Here is a 17,434-nt window from a genome sequence, read left to right on the forward strand (position 1 = left end):
CCAAAGGGGGAGCATCACAGTGGAGAAGGTTGATCAAGTAATGACAAACCCACCTCCTCTCCATCCTGTCCCCACCCTCCCCGTCTGTAATTGGATTTTGGCAGATTTTAGCATTAGTATTAACTTATTTATAGCTCTAGCTCTAGCTCTAGCTCTAGCTCTAGCTCTAGATAGATAGATAGATAGATAGATAGATAGATAGATAGATAGATAGATAGATAGATAGATAGATAGATAGATAGACAGACAGACAGACAGACAGACAGACAGACAGATTGTAAGTTGTAAGTTGCCCAGAGTTATCCTGTAGAAATAAATTTTATAAATAAAATAAAAATATGGGAGATTGTGTAGGACTGTTTTAATTAATACTCTCTTTTCTTAAGTCTCATTTCTCCTATTTTTTAATTTTGCCTGAGCTTGACTTGACTATAACCAGTGTAATCAATAATTTTCCCCAATAGCAATAGCATGTAGACTTATATACCGCTCCACAGTACTTTACAGCACTCTCTGAGCAGTCTACAATGTCAGCATATTGCCCCTCACCACCAATCTTGGTCCTCATTTTACCGACCTTGGAAGGATGAAAGGTTGAGCCAACCTTGAGCCCCATCAGGTTCGAACTGCAGACTGTGGGCAGAGTTAGTCTGCAATACTGCATTCTAATCATGGTGCCACCAGAGTTTCCAAAGTATTATTTAAATAAATCCAGGTACAGGTAGTCCTCGACTTACAACCACAATTCAGCCCCAAATTTCTGCTGCTAAGCAAAACATTTGTTAAATGAGTTTTGCCCTATTTTATGATCTTCCTTGCCACGGTTGTTAAGTGAATTACAATAGTTGTTAAATTAGTCACATGGCTGTTAAATGAATCTGGCTTCTCCATCGATTTTGCTCATCAGAAGGTCGCAAAAGGGGATCACATGACTCTAGGACACAGCAACAGTCACACATACAGTCAGTTGTCAAGTGTCTGAATTTTGATCATGTGATCATGGGGATGCTGCAATGGTCGTAACTGTGAAAAACAGTAATAAAGTCACTTTTTTCAGTACTGTTGTAACTGATCGGCCACTAAACAAATGTTCGTAAGTCTAGGACTACCTGTATAATTAAAAGCATTCTATGTCTTCACATTTTTCAAGCAGGTAAATGTGATTTTGGTTTTGCTATTCACTACATTGCTCACATTACCAAGAGGTTCAGAGACACATTTCTGCAGTCCATGGTGAGTAGCCAGTTTTTTATACTAGAGTATGAAACTGATGTCATATTTAACAACCCTCAGCCTCCCAGTTCAGTTCCAGTGTTCATTTTAAACATTACATGCTTAAACAAGATATGTATCATTTAGATCTTTCCTCGCTTCTTTTGTAATGATTTAGTAACACTGAGCCACCCAGAAAGTTTTTACATTTGCCATAGCACCATACTATATAACATAATTACCACAATATTTCATAAGAGGCAAGGAGTTAAGTACAATATTGAAATCTATGACACTATTACAATGCAAACATCACTTGTTACATACTTGCCTATGATGCTACAATACAAGTAAAAAGGGTGGAGTTTCCACTGTGAAATGACACATATTGTCACTATGGTATCATAATGACTGGTTGTGGATGCCCATGATTATTAATGTACCAAATCTATGTCCTCTATCTATGTTTGTTGCTGTAATACTATAGAAGAAAAGGGTAGGCAATAAAGTAGAGGGAGGAAACTCAAGTGCCAGAAAAAATGAACTTCATGGAACCTTTCCTTGGTTTGCATTGATCAATATTTTCTGTAAAAAAATAAAATAAAAATAAAAGCCTGATTCAAATAAAGTGATATATGATCTAGCTTTCTCATTCAATATTTTGATAAGCTCCAAAACAAATATATGAAATAAACATAAGTAAAGTCCCAACCTTTTCTTGCAACTGCTGTATCTGCATTTTATATTGCTGTTTACTGGTCTGCATTTGGGCTTCTACAGTAGACATTTCTTGTTTCTGTGCCTGCAGTTGCTCTTTCCACTTATTCTCAGTAGTGATGGTCCTTGCCTTCTCAGAAGCAAATTCCTTGAAGAAATGACATATATAAGAAGACTGTTTTGGGGGATCTTGAACATATAATGTATAAGCTTATCAGGCAGCACCATCAACTATTTGTAATCAAAATAATGATTAGAATTCAAGAAAACCCCTTTTCAGAGCAATATATAGGTAAACTTTTTTTATTACATATTATCAATCAGATATTCAAAACAAAAGCAATTATCTCTCTCCTTCTCACAGACACATATGTACACATTCCTCCTTCCAGGACTATATCACAAACATCTAATGAAACAATCCATGATCCATGCATATGTTTGTCTTTTTAGCGTTGCAATGTATTATAGATTATAATAATCTATGTAATTGTTACATTCAGGCATATACAAAGACATGATATAAAACAAAATGAAAAAAGTCACCAATTCTTAATGTTACATGATTACTGATTACTGGCATAATAGCCAGTTAACTGAAATCCAGACTTGATGGGTGTATTTTTGGCCTATCTGAAAAGCTACTGGTTACATAACACACACACACACACACACACACACACACACACACACACACACACACACACACACATATATATATATATATATGATTAAGAAAATTAAAAACATGAGCCCTGGGAATATTCATGGCAAAGAATAAAATGAACACCAGGGTAAAGATAAAACCATAAAAGTTTAGTTAAAAAGCGCCAAGCTTTCGCTGTCACCTGCCGGCATCCTCAGGGCTAGTGCGCCAGGAAGTGTGAGAGTCTTTTTATAGGTATGTCAGGGCCTGCGCGCGGCTCCTCGACCTCGTCACCGGGCCAGATTGATTCAATTGCACAAAGCTGGTCTGTTCTTTCCTGTTCCTTTCAGTTACGTGTCTCTCCTCGTCCATCCTACCTTCTTTTAACCCTGGGGTGAATGGATAAGAGTCTCCATTATTTCGGTGGTCTCTATGCTTTAGTTCCTTCCCCCCGGGTTCGGATGGCAATATACATTTCATGTTCTTTTCACAATCATCCTTTACCCAGTTGCTCCTTTTGCGGTGACTTTCTCTTTTGGCTTTAATGCTTTCACTTTCTACACAACTCTCATCCGGGTGATCTTGTAAGTTATTCCGAGTTGAATGTGACATAATGATGGTCTGAGGTTGGGAGGTAAGTTGTTTAATTGTGTGTGTGGGGGGCGGTTTTCTAGCTGTCGTTGTATTTAGTTGTTTTGCGCAAGCCATGCTATGGGTAACCGGTCTGGGGGGGGTAGTGGTAGCGAGATCACATTCCCCTTGGTTGCCCCAGTATTTTTCTCCCGTTTTCCTTTTCTTTCCTACATTGCTGGTGTCTGCGCATATCTCACGGAGATCTTCAGGATTCACATCGCGAATCTCCCCCCTCCGTCTTCCCCTTCGTTCTGATCTATTCTTTTCTTTCTCCCCAATGGCATTCACGGGTCCATTGCTAGTTACACTTTGCAATTCCCACTGTTTTGCGCACGCCATGCTACGGGTAACCGGTCTGGGGGGGGTAGTGGTAGCGAGACTACATTCCCCTTGGTTGCTACAGTACTTTTCTCCCATTTTCCTTTTCTTTCCTACGTTGCCGGTGTCTACGCAAGTCTCACGGAGGTCTTCGGGGTTCACAGATGGGGGGCGTGATGGTCCGGTCTCTTGCACCTCGTCAACCTCGCAAATCTCCCCCCTCCGTCTTCCCCTCCATTCCGATCTATTCTTTTCTTTCTCCCCAATGGTATTCCCGGGTCTATCGCTAGTTACATTTTGCAACTCCCACTCCCCCAGTCCGGTTATCCTAGCCGAGCGGGGGGATCTTTCCTCCCTTTCTGAATCGGCTAGTGCATTCCTTTCTATGTACGGATAGACCATCGTATTTAGAAATTCTTCCCCCCTTTTCACTAGTTATATCCTCCTTTACATTAGTCATAGTACCTCGGATATTCGTGGTATCGGGGTTCTGGATCTTAATTTTCACCGTTCCTTTGGTCTTTTGGGATTGTGGCACCCTTGCTGGTATCACAGGGATATTCCACGGTTGGCTTTCCTCCTTTGGATTACTCCGGATCAGTTGGGGGGTTAACTCTTCCTCTTTAATGCTGCTGAAGTTGTTACTGGGTTGTCGGGGGTGCTGCCGCTGATTACTTGCACTCCACGATCTTAAAGCCACATAAGCTGGGCACAGGTCAACATGTCGATTGATGGAATTGCTATCTGAGAGCCATGCCTCTCTAAGTAGGCGGCCTCCCTTAGTGTTGTCACTCGCCAGTACGCTAATCTCATTGAAGTTGAATCTATGGTCCCATTCAGCCATGTGTGCCCATATCTGGGAGTATTGATCCCCCCTTCTCACTGCTAACCTATGTTCATGGACTCTGGTCTTAATTCGTTTAGCTGTCTCCCCAACATAGTTGCACTGGCAGTCCATACAGTCAATCTTATAGACGGCTGCCGATCTTTCAATGTTGGGGAGCGAGTCCTTAGGGCGCATTATAGCCGCCCGCAGTGTTTGATTTGGTCTATGGGCCACTTGTATATTATATGGTGCCAAGATCCTTGCTGTAGCCTCTGAGACATTGTGGATATAGGGGAGGGTAACCCGTGTGGTTGTCTGAGGTGTGGGTTCTTGGGGTGTGGGGTTACTCCGGAGTCCAGATGGTTTACTAACTCGATTAACAAACTTAGCCGGGTACCCGTTACGTTTGCATACCTGGAAGAGGTGGTTTCTCTCTTCCCTCTTGGCTTTGGCAGTGCTGCAATGTGACTCCACACATTTAAACAGGGTCCTGACACAGCTGACTTTATGGGCCATCGGATGATTACTCTGGAAATGGAGAATCCTGTCCGTGTATGTTGGTTTCCGGTATACCTTGGTAGTCAGACATCCGTCCAATTGGCGCTGTACCAATACATCTAGAAACGCTAGACTGCCCTGATTTTCCTCTTCCATAGTGAACTGGATGTCTGGGTATACCGAATTCAAGATGCCCATAAAGTCAGTCTTGTGTCGTCTCTTGATGACAACAAACGTGTCGTCCACATAGCGGGCCCAAAACTTTGGTTGGTATTGGGCCATCACTATGTGTTCCAGTTGTTGGAGCACTACCTCTGCAATCACACTGGAGACCGGTGACCCCATAGGTGTTCCTTTAATCTGTTCATATATGGTGCCCTGAAAGGTGAAATAAGTATTGAGGCAGACTCCCATCAATTTTATAAGATCTTCCGTCTGGAGGAAGTCTTGGTGTTGCCTCTGGTCTCCCTGATTTAACCGGTCTCTTAAGGTCGTAATCGCAAGTTCTTGCGGGATGGAAGTGAATAAGGAGACCACATCGAAGGAGACCATAAGCTCATCTTCTTCCACCCTCAGGGTCCCAATTTTGCTGAGGAATTCTTCCGCCGATCTCACAGTGGTATTGCTGTCATTTGCCAAGTGGCCAATGTGTATGCTCAGCCACTTGGCAAGTTCAAAAGTGGGTGTGCCCCTAAATGCGACAATGGGACGGAGAGGGACGTTGGATTTATGTATTTTCGGTAAGCCATAAAATCTGGCAAGCAATGAATCGCCAGGGCGTACCCTTCTCAATACGTCCTCCCCCATCCTCCCATTACGTCTGAAGCCATCAAGAAGTTTATTAGTGCGGTTCCTTAACATAGTGGAGGGATCTTTGTTAACTACTCTATAGGCAGCACCGTCTTGAAGTAAGTCTAAGGCTTTACTTACATACACCTCTTTATCTAAGACAACAGTTGCCCTCCCCTTATCGGCTGGGAGGATGACAATAGTGTCATCTTTCTTAAGCTGGCTCAGGGCTACTCTTTCTTTCGTCGATAACGTTTGATAGCGCCTATGGCTCATGACTAGACCTGTGACTTGCTGCCTAACCAAGTTCTTAGTTTCTTCCCCTACTCCCATGCGAAGTACGGCAGGCTCTAACGCTGCCACTCCCAACCTCAGACCATCATTATGTCACATTCAACTCGGAATAACTTACAAGATCACCCGGATGAGAGTTGTGTAGAAAGTGAAAGCATTAAAGCCAAAAGAGAAAGTCACCGCAAAAGGAGCAACTGGGTAAAGGATGATTGTGAAAAGAACATGAAATATATATTGCCATCCGAACCCGGGGGGAAGGAACTAAAGCATAGAGACCACCGAAATAATAGAGACTCTTATCCATTCACCCCAGGGTTAAAAGAAGGTAGGATGGACGAGGAGAGACACGTAACTGAAAGGAACAGGAAAGAACAGACCAGCTTTGTGCAATTGAATCAATCTGGCCCGGTGACGAGGTCGAGGAGCCGTGTGCAGGCTCTGACATACCTATAAAAAGACTCTCACACTTCCTGGAGCACTAGCCCTGAGGATGCCGGCAGGTGACGGCGAAAGCTTGGTGCTTTTTAACTAAACTTTTATGGTTTTATCTTTACCCTGGTGTTCATTTTATTCTTTGCCATATATATATATATATATATATATATATATATATATATATATATATATATATATATATATATATTGTCCTTAATAGTATCAAAAACACGAATCCCAGGTATACACATAATGTGAAGTAAAATAAGGTGATCACCAGGATAAAATCATAAACACAAATGTTTAACCTACAAAACAGGAGTCCATTTTTATGTGGCTGGCTGCCTCTGCGCTTTGACCCTGGATTGGGTCATAGGTCCGCCCATCAGCATCGGGTGTGTAGTTCTTAAAAGGGCTGTTTCTAAAGTTGTCCTCTCCTCTCTAATTGCTGTTGTTTTCTTTGTGCGTGTGTGGGTGCCTGGAGATCAGCGGTTCATCCACTTCCGGTCATCCCTCCCCACCCCCTCATTCATGTTAGTTTGCCTCTGTATTGCTGTGCTATCTAGTGTGTGTGCTTCAAGCTCTGTTCCTCTATTTGCCAGTCCTGTTGCTTTCCTTGCCTGTGTGTAAATTCCTGGGGGTTGGTCGTCTCGTTGTTCCTGTTTCTTATTGCCCCCCTTCTCTCTCTCGCTAACGGGTGAGCTCCTGTGTGTGTTAATGGGTTGCTAACCGGGCGTGTCTTTGGAATGGCTCCACTACTTGTTACCCGTTCATTGTTCTCCTTCCCTCGTCCTGACTGGATTGAGTTGTTTGTGCTTTGGACACCTGTGGGATATATTTCTCTCATGTTTTTTCTCATCCTCCTTGTTCTTCCATGGATCTGAACATCAGCTCCTGGGGGTGGGTTGTCTGTAGGCATTATGTCATCCCTCCTCTCCTCTTTCATGTTTAAATGAGTTAGAGATGTCGTTTTACTTGTGGGGTGTATCCCTAGTTCGTCACTCTCTCTCAGGGTTGTGATCACTTCCCCTGTCATCCCCTCTTTCTGATCTTGTACAGAGTGAGTTGGTCGCCTGTGTTTCCAATTGGCACCCCGTCCTTCCCATCCGCTTAGTATGTGATATGCTGGAGGGAGCTCTATGTGGCGATTGATGGAGTGTTTTTCTGACAGCCAGGTTTCTTTGAGGAGGTGGCCTCCCTTGGCCTCATGGACCCTCATGAGCATGAGCTGGCAGTTAAGAGAAGAGAGCAATATTCACAGGTGTGGACCCACATGGCTGACTACGGCCATGGATTCAACCTCACCAACATCGAGGCCATATCCCAAGATAACAGCAAGGGAGGCCGCCTCCTCAGAAGCCTGTCCAAAGCACAAACAATCCAGTCAAGACGAGGGAAGGAGAACAATGAACGGGTAACAAGTAGTGGAGCCATTCCAAAGACACGCCCGGTTAGCAACCCATTAACACACACAGGAGCTCACTCGTTAGTGAGAGAGAGAAGGGGGGCAATAAGAAACAGGAACAACGAGACGACCAACCCCCAGGAGTTTACACACAGGCAAGGAAAGCAACAGGGCTGGCAAATAGAGGAACAGAGCTTGAAGAACACACGCTAGATAGAGCAGCAATATAGAGGTAAACTAACCTGAATAAGGGGATGGGGAGGGACGACTGGGAGCGGATGAACAGTGGATCTCCAAGCACCCACACACGCACAAAGAAAACAACAGCAATTGGAGAGAAGAGGACAACTTTAGAAACGGCCCCTTTAAGAACTACACAGCCGATGCTGGTGGGCGGACCTATGACCTGATCCAGGGTCAAAGCGCAGAGGCAGCCAGCCACATAAAAATGGACTCCCGGACCCAGCATTTTATACCCTCACAATGTTGATAGTGTGGCCAACGAAAGCTTGGTTTTGTAGATTAAACATTTGTGTTTATGATTTTATCCTTGTGATCACCTTATTTTCTCCCACGTAAAATTGGAATTCCAATTTTACATGGGAGAAAACCCGAATAACCAAAGACCTACATACAAACACCCGCGAAAACCTCAGAAAACATATATATATGTCAGAGGTTGCAAGATTCATCATCATCATAGTTGGAAGGAACCTTGGAGGTCTTCTAGTCCAATCCCCTGCTCAAGCAGGAGATCCTACATCATTTCAGACAAATGGATGTCCAGTCTCTTCTTAAAAGCCTCCAGCGACAGAGTATCCACAACTTCTGAAGGCAAGTTGTTCCACTGGTTGATTGTTCTCATTGTCAGGAAAATTCTGTTTAATTCTAGGTTGTTCTCTCCTTGGTTAGTTTCCATCCATTGCTTCTTGTCTTGCCTTCCAGTGCTTTGGAGAATAGATTGACCCCCCTCTTTTTTGTGGCAGCCCCTCAAATATTGGAACACTGCTATCATGTCTTCCCTAGTTCTTCTTTTCATTAGACTAGACATACCCAATTCCTGCTACTGTTCTTCATATGTTTTAGTCTCCATGCCTTTAATCATTTAAATTGTTTTTAACATGCCATTGAGATAGACTAAAATCCCTTTATATAGGTGTTCATGCAACATCTTATTTATCAGCTGCATAAATACAGCAGGGGCACCCTGCAGTCCAAACGGGAGGACTTGGAATTGGAAACACCCTAAGAGCCAATTAAATGTCATTTTCCATTCGTCACCTTCCTTAAGTCTATTTAGTATGCCTCCCATTTGTAAATATCCTTCTATTTGCCAAATGGGCTAGCATGTCCTTCATCAGGGGAAGAGGGTAGATGTTTCCTATGCAAACAGCATTCAGCTCGTGATAGTCCATGCATTGACAAAGATAGCCATCCTTTTTTTCCCTGAATAGCACTGAAACAGCCACTCTTAGCCAAGAAGGTTGTATGAAGCTGTGCCTACAGTTCCTCTAATTCTCTAGGGGTCATCGAGTATAGTTTAGGTTTGGGCAACTTAGCCTCCGGCAGAATCTCTATGGAGCAGTCAGTAGGTTGGTGGGTGGAAGCATGTCTGAGCCCTTTTCACCAAAAATGTCCCATAAATCCCAATATTATCTAGGGACCCAGGGACTGCCTTTGGGGCACTCTTTTGTTCTGCCTCCTAACTCCCTTCTTGGCTTCACCTGTGATAGCTTAGGGGCAGGGGCCTCAGGTTCTTTTCCAGTATCCCTTTTGGGCTAGCCCACTGAATCTTTAACAACTTCCTCCTCCAGTTTACATTCCACTTCAGTAGCCATGCCAAACCTAGCTGAGGGGCCTCTCCATGCCAGGCACCACAATAAAGTTCAAAGTCTCTGTATGCGACCCCCACTCTCATTTCTACTGGCTCAGTGATGAACATTGCTGGTTCCCCCAGCTACTGGGCCATCCAGCTGGCAAAAAGCTATGAGCACTTTAAGCTGCTTGAGTTTCAAGCCTAGTTTCTCAACTAAGGCAGGGTTGAGAAGGCACTGTGTGGAAGCCAAGTCCAGGAGGGCTACCAGGTTCCTTTGGTGCCCCAAAGATGAAACCACCAGCTCTATGGGATGATCACTGGGATCACTGGGCAACCAATGGGTCATCATCAGAGTTGGTATCGTTCTCCATCAGACCATCAGTTGGGAGAGTTCTCTTGTCATCCTTGGGGGATGGGATGAACTCAGCGACTTCCACTCCCTCCAAGGCCATCTCTTGGGTTATCTGAGACTGCTTTGCCAACTTCTTAGCAGGTCTCAGGGCTGTCTTCTGAGCTGGGCACAGGGCTCAGCACTCAGCAGCTCACTGCCCCTCCTTCCTGCACTTAAAACAGCCAATGGAGCATCGGCGTAGGCTCTGTTCACAGGCCGGTGGCTTCAGGGCTTCCTTTTTTTCCAGAAGAGATCTCTGCCACACACAGCCAGGCTGATTCCTTGAATGAGCCAGGTCAATTTTGACTATCTCAGCCAGAACATACCAGGCATGGAGGGGGGGCACTCCTGGAGATGCAGGTGTTGCAGACATCGTCAGTCACCTCATCCTGGAAATACTCAATTAGCACGTCTTGTAATCAGTCGGTCAGCCAGCATGCCAGGTTTCAGAATTCTTCAGTATAGGAGGCTACTGATCAGCAGCCCTGGTTTATGGTCTTCATTCTGGTTCTGGCATTGTGGCTGGCCAGAGGATCTTCAAAATACGTTTGCAGGACCCCCATAAAGTGATCAAAATTCTGCAGCTTTGAGGCATCATCGTTGTGGAGGGTGACCATCCACTATATTGTGTCCAGATCACAGTAAGTTATAATTTTAGCCAAATTCATCTCATATAATCATAGGGTTGAAGGTCTTCTAGTCCAACTCCCCTGCCCAAGGCAAGAGTCTTTATACTATCTTGGACAAATGTTGCCCAATATTTTCTTGAAAACCTCCAGCGATTGGGAGCACCCACAATTCTGGGAGGCAAGCTATTCCAATACTTAAGAATTTTCATTGTCAGGAAATTCCTCCTTATTTCCAGGTTAGATCTCCGTCTGATGAGCTTCCACTCATTATTTCTTCTCCTACCCTCAGGTGCTATGGAGAATAAATTAGCACACTCTTCCCTGTAGCAGACCTTCAAGTATTGGAAGACTGCTATCACGTCTCCCCTCAGGCTTCTCTTCATTAAATTAAACATAGCCGTTCCTCATAGTATTTAGCCTCCAGATCTCTTATCATCTTTGTTGCTCTTCTCTGTCCTCTTTCTAGGGCCTCAGCATGTTTTTGTGTTGTGGTGACCAGAATTGGATGCAGTATTCCAAACTTTGCCTCATCAGGGTAGTACAGTGTAGTACCATCACTTTCCGTGATCTTAAAGATTCTGTTGATGCAGCCTAGGACTGCATTTACTTTTTTGATACTGCAGCACATTGTTAACTCATATTTTACTGGTGGTAGACTATGACACCTAGATCTCTTTCACAGGCACTAATGTTGAGCCCAGTACTGTCTATTCTATACCTATGCACCTGTTTTTTCCTATCTAAGTGTGGGATCTTACTTTTCTCACCACTGAACTGCATGTTGTTGGATAGGGTCCAACACTCAAATCTATCAAGATCCTTCTGAATCCTGAGTCTATCTTCCAAAGTGTTAGCCATTCTTCCCAGCTTGGTGTCATCTGCAAATTTGATGAGCGCCCTTTCAATCTCCTAATCTAAGTTGGAGAGCACTAGGCCCAAGAAAGAACCTTGAGGTATCCCATGTTTCCCTCCACACAGATGTAGTTCTACTGAGGAACTACAAACTACATAGATGTAAGATCCACTGAGGAACCCACAATCATGTAAAAAAGACAAACTAAATTTTCTTAATTTTGCTTAAACAGAAGGCACAGCTTTTAGCAATAGCAATAGCACTTATATACTGTTTCATAGAGCTTTACCGCCCTAAGGGGTTTACAGAGTCAGCATATAGCCCCCAACCATCTGGGTCTTCATTTTACTGACCTCAGAAGGATGGAACGCTGAGTCACCCTTGAGCCGGTCAGGACTGAACTCCTGGAAATGAGCAGAGTTAACCTGCAATATTGCATTTTAACCACTGTACCAGCACAGCTTTAAGAGTAAGAGCTGTTCAGCATCTAAAATGTTTGCCTTGCAGGCATTGCTGAAAGTGTTCAAAGAGAAGCTTGAGGGAAATCACAGTCAGCATCCTGTGCTGCAGATTCCTACACCCTATTGAGAAATTAGCTAGTTGTTCTATTTTGGTTGATGTGTCATATTCATAACCCATAATCTACTTTTTTCCTGCTAAATTCAGCATATAAATTCAGCATTCAAAATAATGCATACATTATTCATATTTCTCAACAACTACGTATTATAACTTTGTCAGACAAAAAAGGCTCTCACTAAAAAAAATCTACATTTTCTTATTTTTCATAATCCTTATCATACCATTGAGAAATAGCCTAAGCTGAATCCAGAAATACCAGAGTTCAAAAAAAATTAGAAGATATTTTAGCAACTGTAGGGAAGTGTATCATCTGCAATTATGCTATTAATATCCTCAATACTGAATTGTGGCATGTTACTGATATTTTATTAACATTAATAGTCAAATAGATGTACAGCTTTGTTCATGCAGTTAGGTTCGATGCCATACTCTTATGTATACAGAAAGCTAAATGTGAATATTTAGGATACTGTCAATACTGATTTGCACTTTCACCTATATTCTGCTTCAGTGTTCCAATCAAAGGACACATCGAGCAGATGGACTAGCATAGCTTGCTGGTTCCCATAACAAAATTAACAGAAGTGATTGGTGGACGTAATGGACTGGGAGAGGGGGGAATTAACTATGCTAGCTTTTGTGCTGGAAACCCAGAGCTGGCTTCACTTTTTCTGTGCCAATATGGTTTATTCAGTAAAGTTTATAGTCTTGGTAAAATAATGTCCCAGGAGTTTCTTTTTCTGGATCTGCCATCTGAACAGTTGACAGGTACTTTAAAGCAAATAAAACAAGTGCTATTAATTAAAATGAAAAAATGCTCACAATATAGTACAGATTATGTAGAGGAATGAAATACCAAAAGTAATAAGAAGTTTATTTCTAATTAACTTCTACTTAACTTAGTCTATTTAAAATTCATTTTCTGAAGTCTTCAAGCAACAAAATCCTACCTTTGTAAGTGCGTTCAGTTTAGTTTTTACAGCAGTTGCATTTTCATGTTCCATAGCAAGTTGCTTTTCTTTGTCTTCTAGTTGCCGTTTTAGAACAGCAATGGGGTCACCTTTCTGAGTTGCCTAGAACAAAAATTGATGAAAAGTAAAAAAAAAAAAAATAGTCCTTAATTCAAATGCTTCAAACCAATGTATTTTACCCATGTTTCAAGGTACTTTCTGTTCCATGATCTCACTGGTATAGATCTTTTGTAAAAAATAAAAACAAAAATACATTTCCTCTAGCTGTCAGCCTCTTCTCTCCTTTTACTCTTCCCTGTCATTAATAGTTTATGTGGTGCAGAAACCATTAAAATCTAAAAGGGCAATTTCCTCCTTACTTTCCTATTCTTCCTTTCATATCTGTTTTTTCTCTCGGTCTTTGTTCTTCTCCACCTTGTAGCCTCATTTTTTTCCCCTTCAGTTCCCCTTTATGTAAAAATGTGAATTTTCTTGGTTCAAGGAGCATTTTATTTCACTTATTCCTCAATAAAATATACAAGACAAACAAGAGCCTTTGGCTGGGCCATGGCTATATCTGCACTCCAAAAGATTAAATCATGAACCTTAAATTAAGATTAATCTTAAATTAACATAAATTTTAATGTAATATTAATTTTATTGATTACCATCCTTTCCTTTGATTTTTTTCTTTCCACTCATACTTCAGTATATTTTGTACAATGTTAGTAAAGAAAGTTTCCCACCACAAAAAAAAGTTTTCTGATTTTCTGTAAGAGAAACACAGGATTTACTGGCATTGCTGAAAAGAATGTAAGGACCTGCCTCCGTTTCTCTACCAAGAAAGCAGAATTCTTGAAACTAGCATAATTTCAAAAGGAATTTTTATTGGCAGGTACAGAAGCAGGAAAGCTAGGCAGGATCTGAGGGCTTTCTGCCCAAATCAATAGATTAAACCTGCAAAATAATAACCTCACCCCAACTGTCCACCAGGTCAATCCATGGGTGACATCAAGCTGCGGGAAACAAACTGATAAGATGCCTCTCTCAAGGTTGTTAGGTCTTCGCCATTTCCTCCCTCTGCACTGCGATAAGGCAGATGGCCCCGAGGCATTGCTTTTCACACCCAAAGAGGATACATCAAAGCAGATAGAGGAAGCATTTTATGTGCACTATAAAGCCCCCTAGTCTCTCCCCCCCCAAGGAGAATGGCAGAACCCGAACAGCTTAACCACAGAGAACATGAATAATTAATAATTGAGGGTTCTGACATGCTGCCCCCCTTGAAAAATGAGAGATCCACCTGGAGACAGAGAAAATAATAAAGGGGAAAGAGTTGAAACCACATAAGTCAGGCTTATCCAGATAACAGGTGTGGAACCTTTTCAGCAATCTAGGGGCCCTGACATGTTTCTTACGTACCCAATCATTTTGAGGTGGTGGGAGATCTTTCCATGCTACCAAATCTTGGGTCGACCCATGATGTTTTCTGGAATCTAATATTTCTTTAATTTCAAAATGTTGCTCCCCTTCCACCATGGGTTGTCAGGGGGGGAGCTTCTGCTGGCCTTAAGGGAGAGGTTAGTTCCTGTTTAAGCAGGCTGCAGTGAAATACAGGGTGGACTTGTCTTAATGGTTTTGGGACTTCCACTTCAACTGGTAGTGGGCTAATTATGCATTTTATGGGGAAGGGTCCTATGAATTTTGGGCCCAGCTTTTTTGAAGACTGCAAGGACTTTAAGAATTTGGTTTTCTCCTATTTTGAATGGTTTAGGTCCCATTAATCTTTTATTTGCCTATGCTTTATAAGATTCCCTTGCCTCATCCAAAGCTTTTCTAACCACAGGCCAGGTGTTTTGCAGCTGTTTAATCCACTCCTTCAAGGAGGGGATGGTGGGTTCATTAACAGGTAACTCAGGCATCGAGTTAAAACTTTGTCCTGTCGCAACTTGGAATGTGGTGTAACCAGTACTCGAATGCACTGTGTTGTTGTAAGCGACTTCTGCAAAAGGCAGCAGCTCAATCCAATTGTCTCGTTAGTAATTTATGAAGCACCTCAGGTATTGTTCTAGTACTGAGTTTGAACGTTCTATCCCACCATTTGTTTGTGGATGATGATTAGGTGACAGGTGCCAAGTAGTTCCAAAAAGGCTCTCCAAAACTCTGAAGTAAACTGGACCCCCGTCTAATATAATGCGTTGTGGGGCCCCATGCAGCCAGTAGATATGCAGTACAAACAATTTGGCCAAGGCTTTAGTGGTGGGAATTTTCTGGCAGAGTATGAAGTGGACCTGTTTGGAGAATAGGTCCGTCACTACCCAAATGACAGCATTTCCTGCACTCTTTGGCAGTTCTACTATAAAATCCATAGAGATCTCTCTCCAGGGTGCTGAAGGGCTGGCAACTGCTTGTAATAAGCCCAGCATTTCCCCATTTCCGCTTGGCTGCTGCACAGATGGGGCAGCTAGCCCCATAGCTTTCAATATTCTTTTTTATAGATGGCCACCAGAACTGCCTTTTGATCAGATGGAAAGTTTTCACAAACCCGAAATGCCCAGCCACCTTCAAAATTGCATGATTTTTACTCTCTGTGTTTTTGGCACATATAATTTTTCTCCTACCCACGGCAATTTGTCCCTTATCGAGCAAAGGTTTTTATGATTAAGGAACCATTTGTCCTTTTCCAATGCTTGTCTAAACTCAGTCCCTGATTCGCTATTCAGAGGTGATTTTTTTTCTAGGGTTTTCCTTTGTGTGGGTCAGGGCCTCCATTTTACTGCTCGTCGGCATCCGTTTCTTTGCCTGAGCTCTTGTGCTTACAGGGGCTGCTAATTGTTTTGGAGTCATCAAGGGTTTGATTAGGTCAAATTTTACACTATTATACTGCGATAAGGCATAGGCTAAAAAGTTCTTCCTCCCCGGGATGTACTTAATGGAGAAATCAAACTGGTGGAAATGCTGGGACCACCGAGTTTGTTTTGAGGATAACTTCCTTGGGGTTTTCAGTGCTGCAAGGTTTTTGTGATCAGTCCACACCTAAAAGGGGATTTTGCTCCGCTGCTGCTGCCACCTTGAACCTTCTCCCCCCCCCCCTTTCCTCCTTGGTTCCTTGCCCTGGGCCACAACCTTCCCTTTCGAGAACCTCAATTTTCCTGTTCTCCAGTTTACTCTTGGATTCCAAGTTTTCAAACATGTCATCCCCAAAATCAGGGGCCATTCCACACTAGGGGCTACAATAAATGTCATAGTCTCTGTGTGGTCCCCCATTGTGAGTTCAATCGGCCGGGTGCCCACGATGACCGGAACTCCCCCTGAAATGAACCCATCTAATTGCCAAAAGGAAATGGGTTTCTTCAGCCTCCTCACCAGAATTCCCAAATTCCCCACTAGGGTTGGACTGATTAGGCAATGGGTGCAACCCAAGTCTATTAATGCTTTAAGGGCCACTTTCTCTTCCATCTCTGGGTTGAACAGTTCTATGTGTCTGGTGAGTGGCATGATGGGTCTACTTACCAGGGGCTCATCATCTGAATCACTGTCAGAAGTTTCTGGTGGTTTTTCTGGTGGGGTTGGAGTTCCCCCTCCCTGGGTTTTGGAAGGTTGGACCTCAATGACCTCGGCGCCTCTCATTGCGGTCTCCCGGGAGAGTGGTGGTGGCTTCCCGAGTTTTTCTCCCCCTCCCCACAACTCGTCTGCTCTCAAGATTGACGCTTTCGAGTTGCACTCAGCTGCTCGAAGGCCTTCTTTACTACATCTGAAGCAGGCAGTCAAACGCAGGTTCGCGGTTGGGTCTTTACCATCTCCTTTTTTCCTTCTGAGGAAGAACATCTCCAGGTTTGACCCAGTCGCTGTTGGCTATGTGTCAGGTCAATTTCTGCCTCTTCTACCATGATGTACAAACCGTGAAGATGCGCTGGGTCCCCCCGGGCAATGCAGGCCTGGTAGAGAACATCATTCAGCCCGTCCTTAAACAGGCCAATCAAGATTTCTTCTGGCCAGTTGAGGTGGCTCGCCAGGTCTTGAAACTACTCAGTGTACTCAACCACTGGTCACCTGCTCTGATTTATTGTCGTGATGCGTTTCCTAGCTTTCCAATCTGCTAGGGGGTGCTCAAACCTCTGTCTCAGGGCTGCCATGAACAGGGTAAAATTTTGGAGCTCAGGTGCATCAGTGTTATACAGGATCACCATCAACCTGGCTGCAGTGCCTTTCAGGGCCAGGGTTACGATCCTGATGCATCCGTGGTCCCTGGGGATGTCTCATTTGTATTCATGCATGTAGCTCAGGACATGGGCTAGGAAGAAGCCCAACTGCTGGGGCGATCCATCATACTTTACCCCCAGGGCCGGGACTTTGCAGTTGGGTGGATGAGTTCTCCTTCTTCTAGCTGGGATGACATGGGCTGGGGTGGCAGCTTTGGCTGCTGCTCCCACAACTTCC

General features: G+C 43.4%; 1 protein-coding gene across 4 annotated transcripts in view; it reads right to left on the reverse strand.

Annotated features, from left to right (window-relative positions):
- RRBP1 (ribosome binding protein 1) overlaps nt 1-17,434 on the reverse strand; it is a 101,607-nt gene that overhangs the window by 71,611 nt on the left and 12,562 nt on the right. For all 4 annotated transcript variants that reach the window (XM_039325878.1, XM_039325874.1, XM_039325876.1 and 1 more), the window contains exons 4-5: nt 12,995-13,117; nt 1,925-2,077 (exon numbers count right to left, since the gene is read on the reverse strand). In XM_039325878.1, the coding sequence (XP_039181812.1) occupies nt 1,925-2,077; nt 12,995-13,117 (276 nt within the window). The remainder of the gene's footprint in view (nt 1-1,924; nt 2,078-12,994; nt 13,118-17,434) is intronic.

The sequence above is a fragment of the Crotalus tigris genome, unplaced genomic scaffold, assembly GCF_016545835.1.
Source record: "Crotalus tigris isolate CLP2741 ecotype Arizona unplaced genomic scaffold, ASM1654583v1 scf7180000024339.11422700, whole genome shotgun sequence".
NCBI lineage: Eukaryota > Metazoa > Chordata > Lepidosauria > Squamata > Viperidae > Crotalus > Crotalus tigris.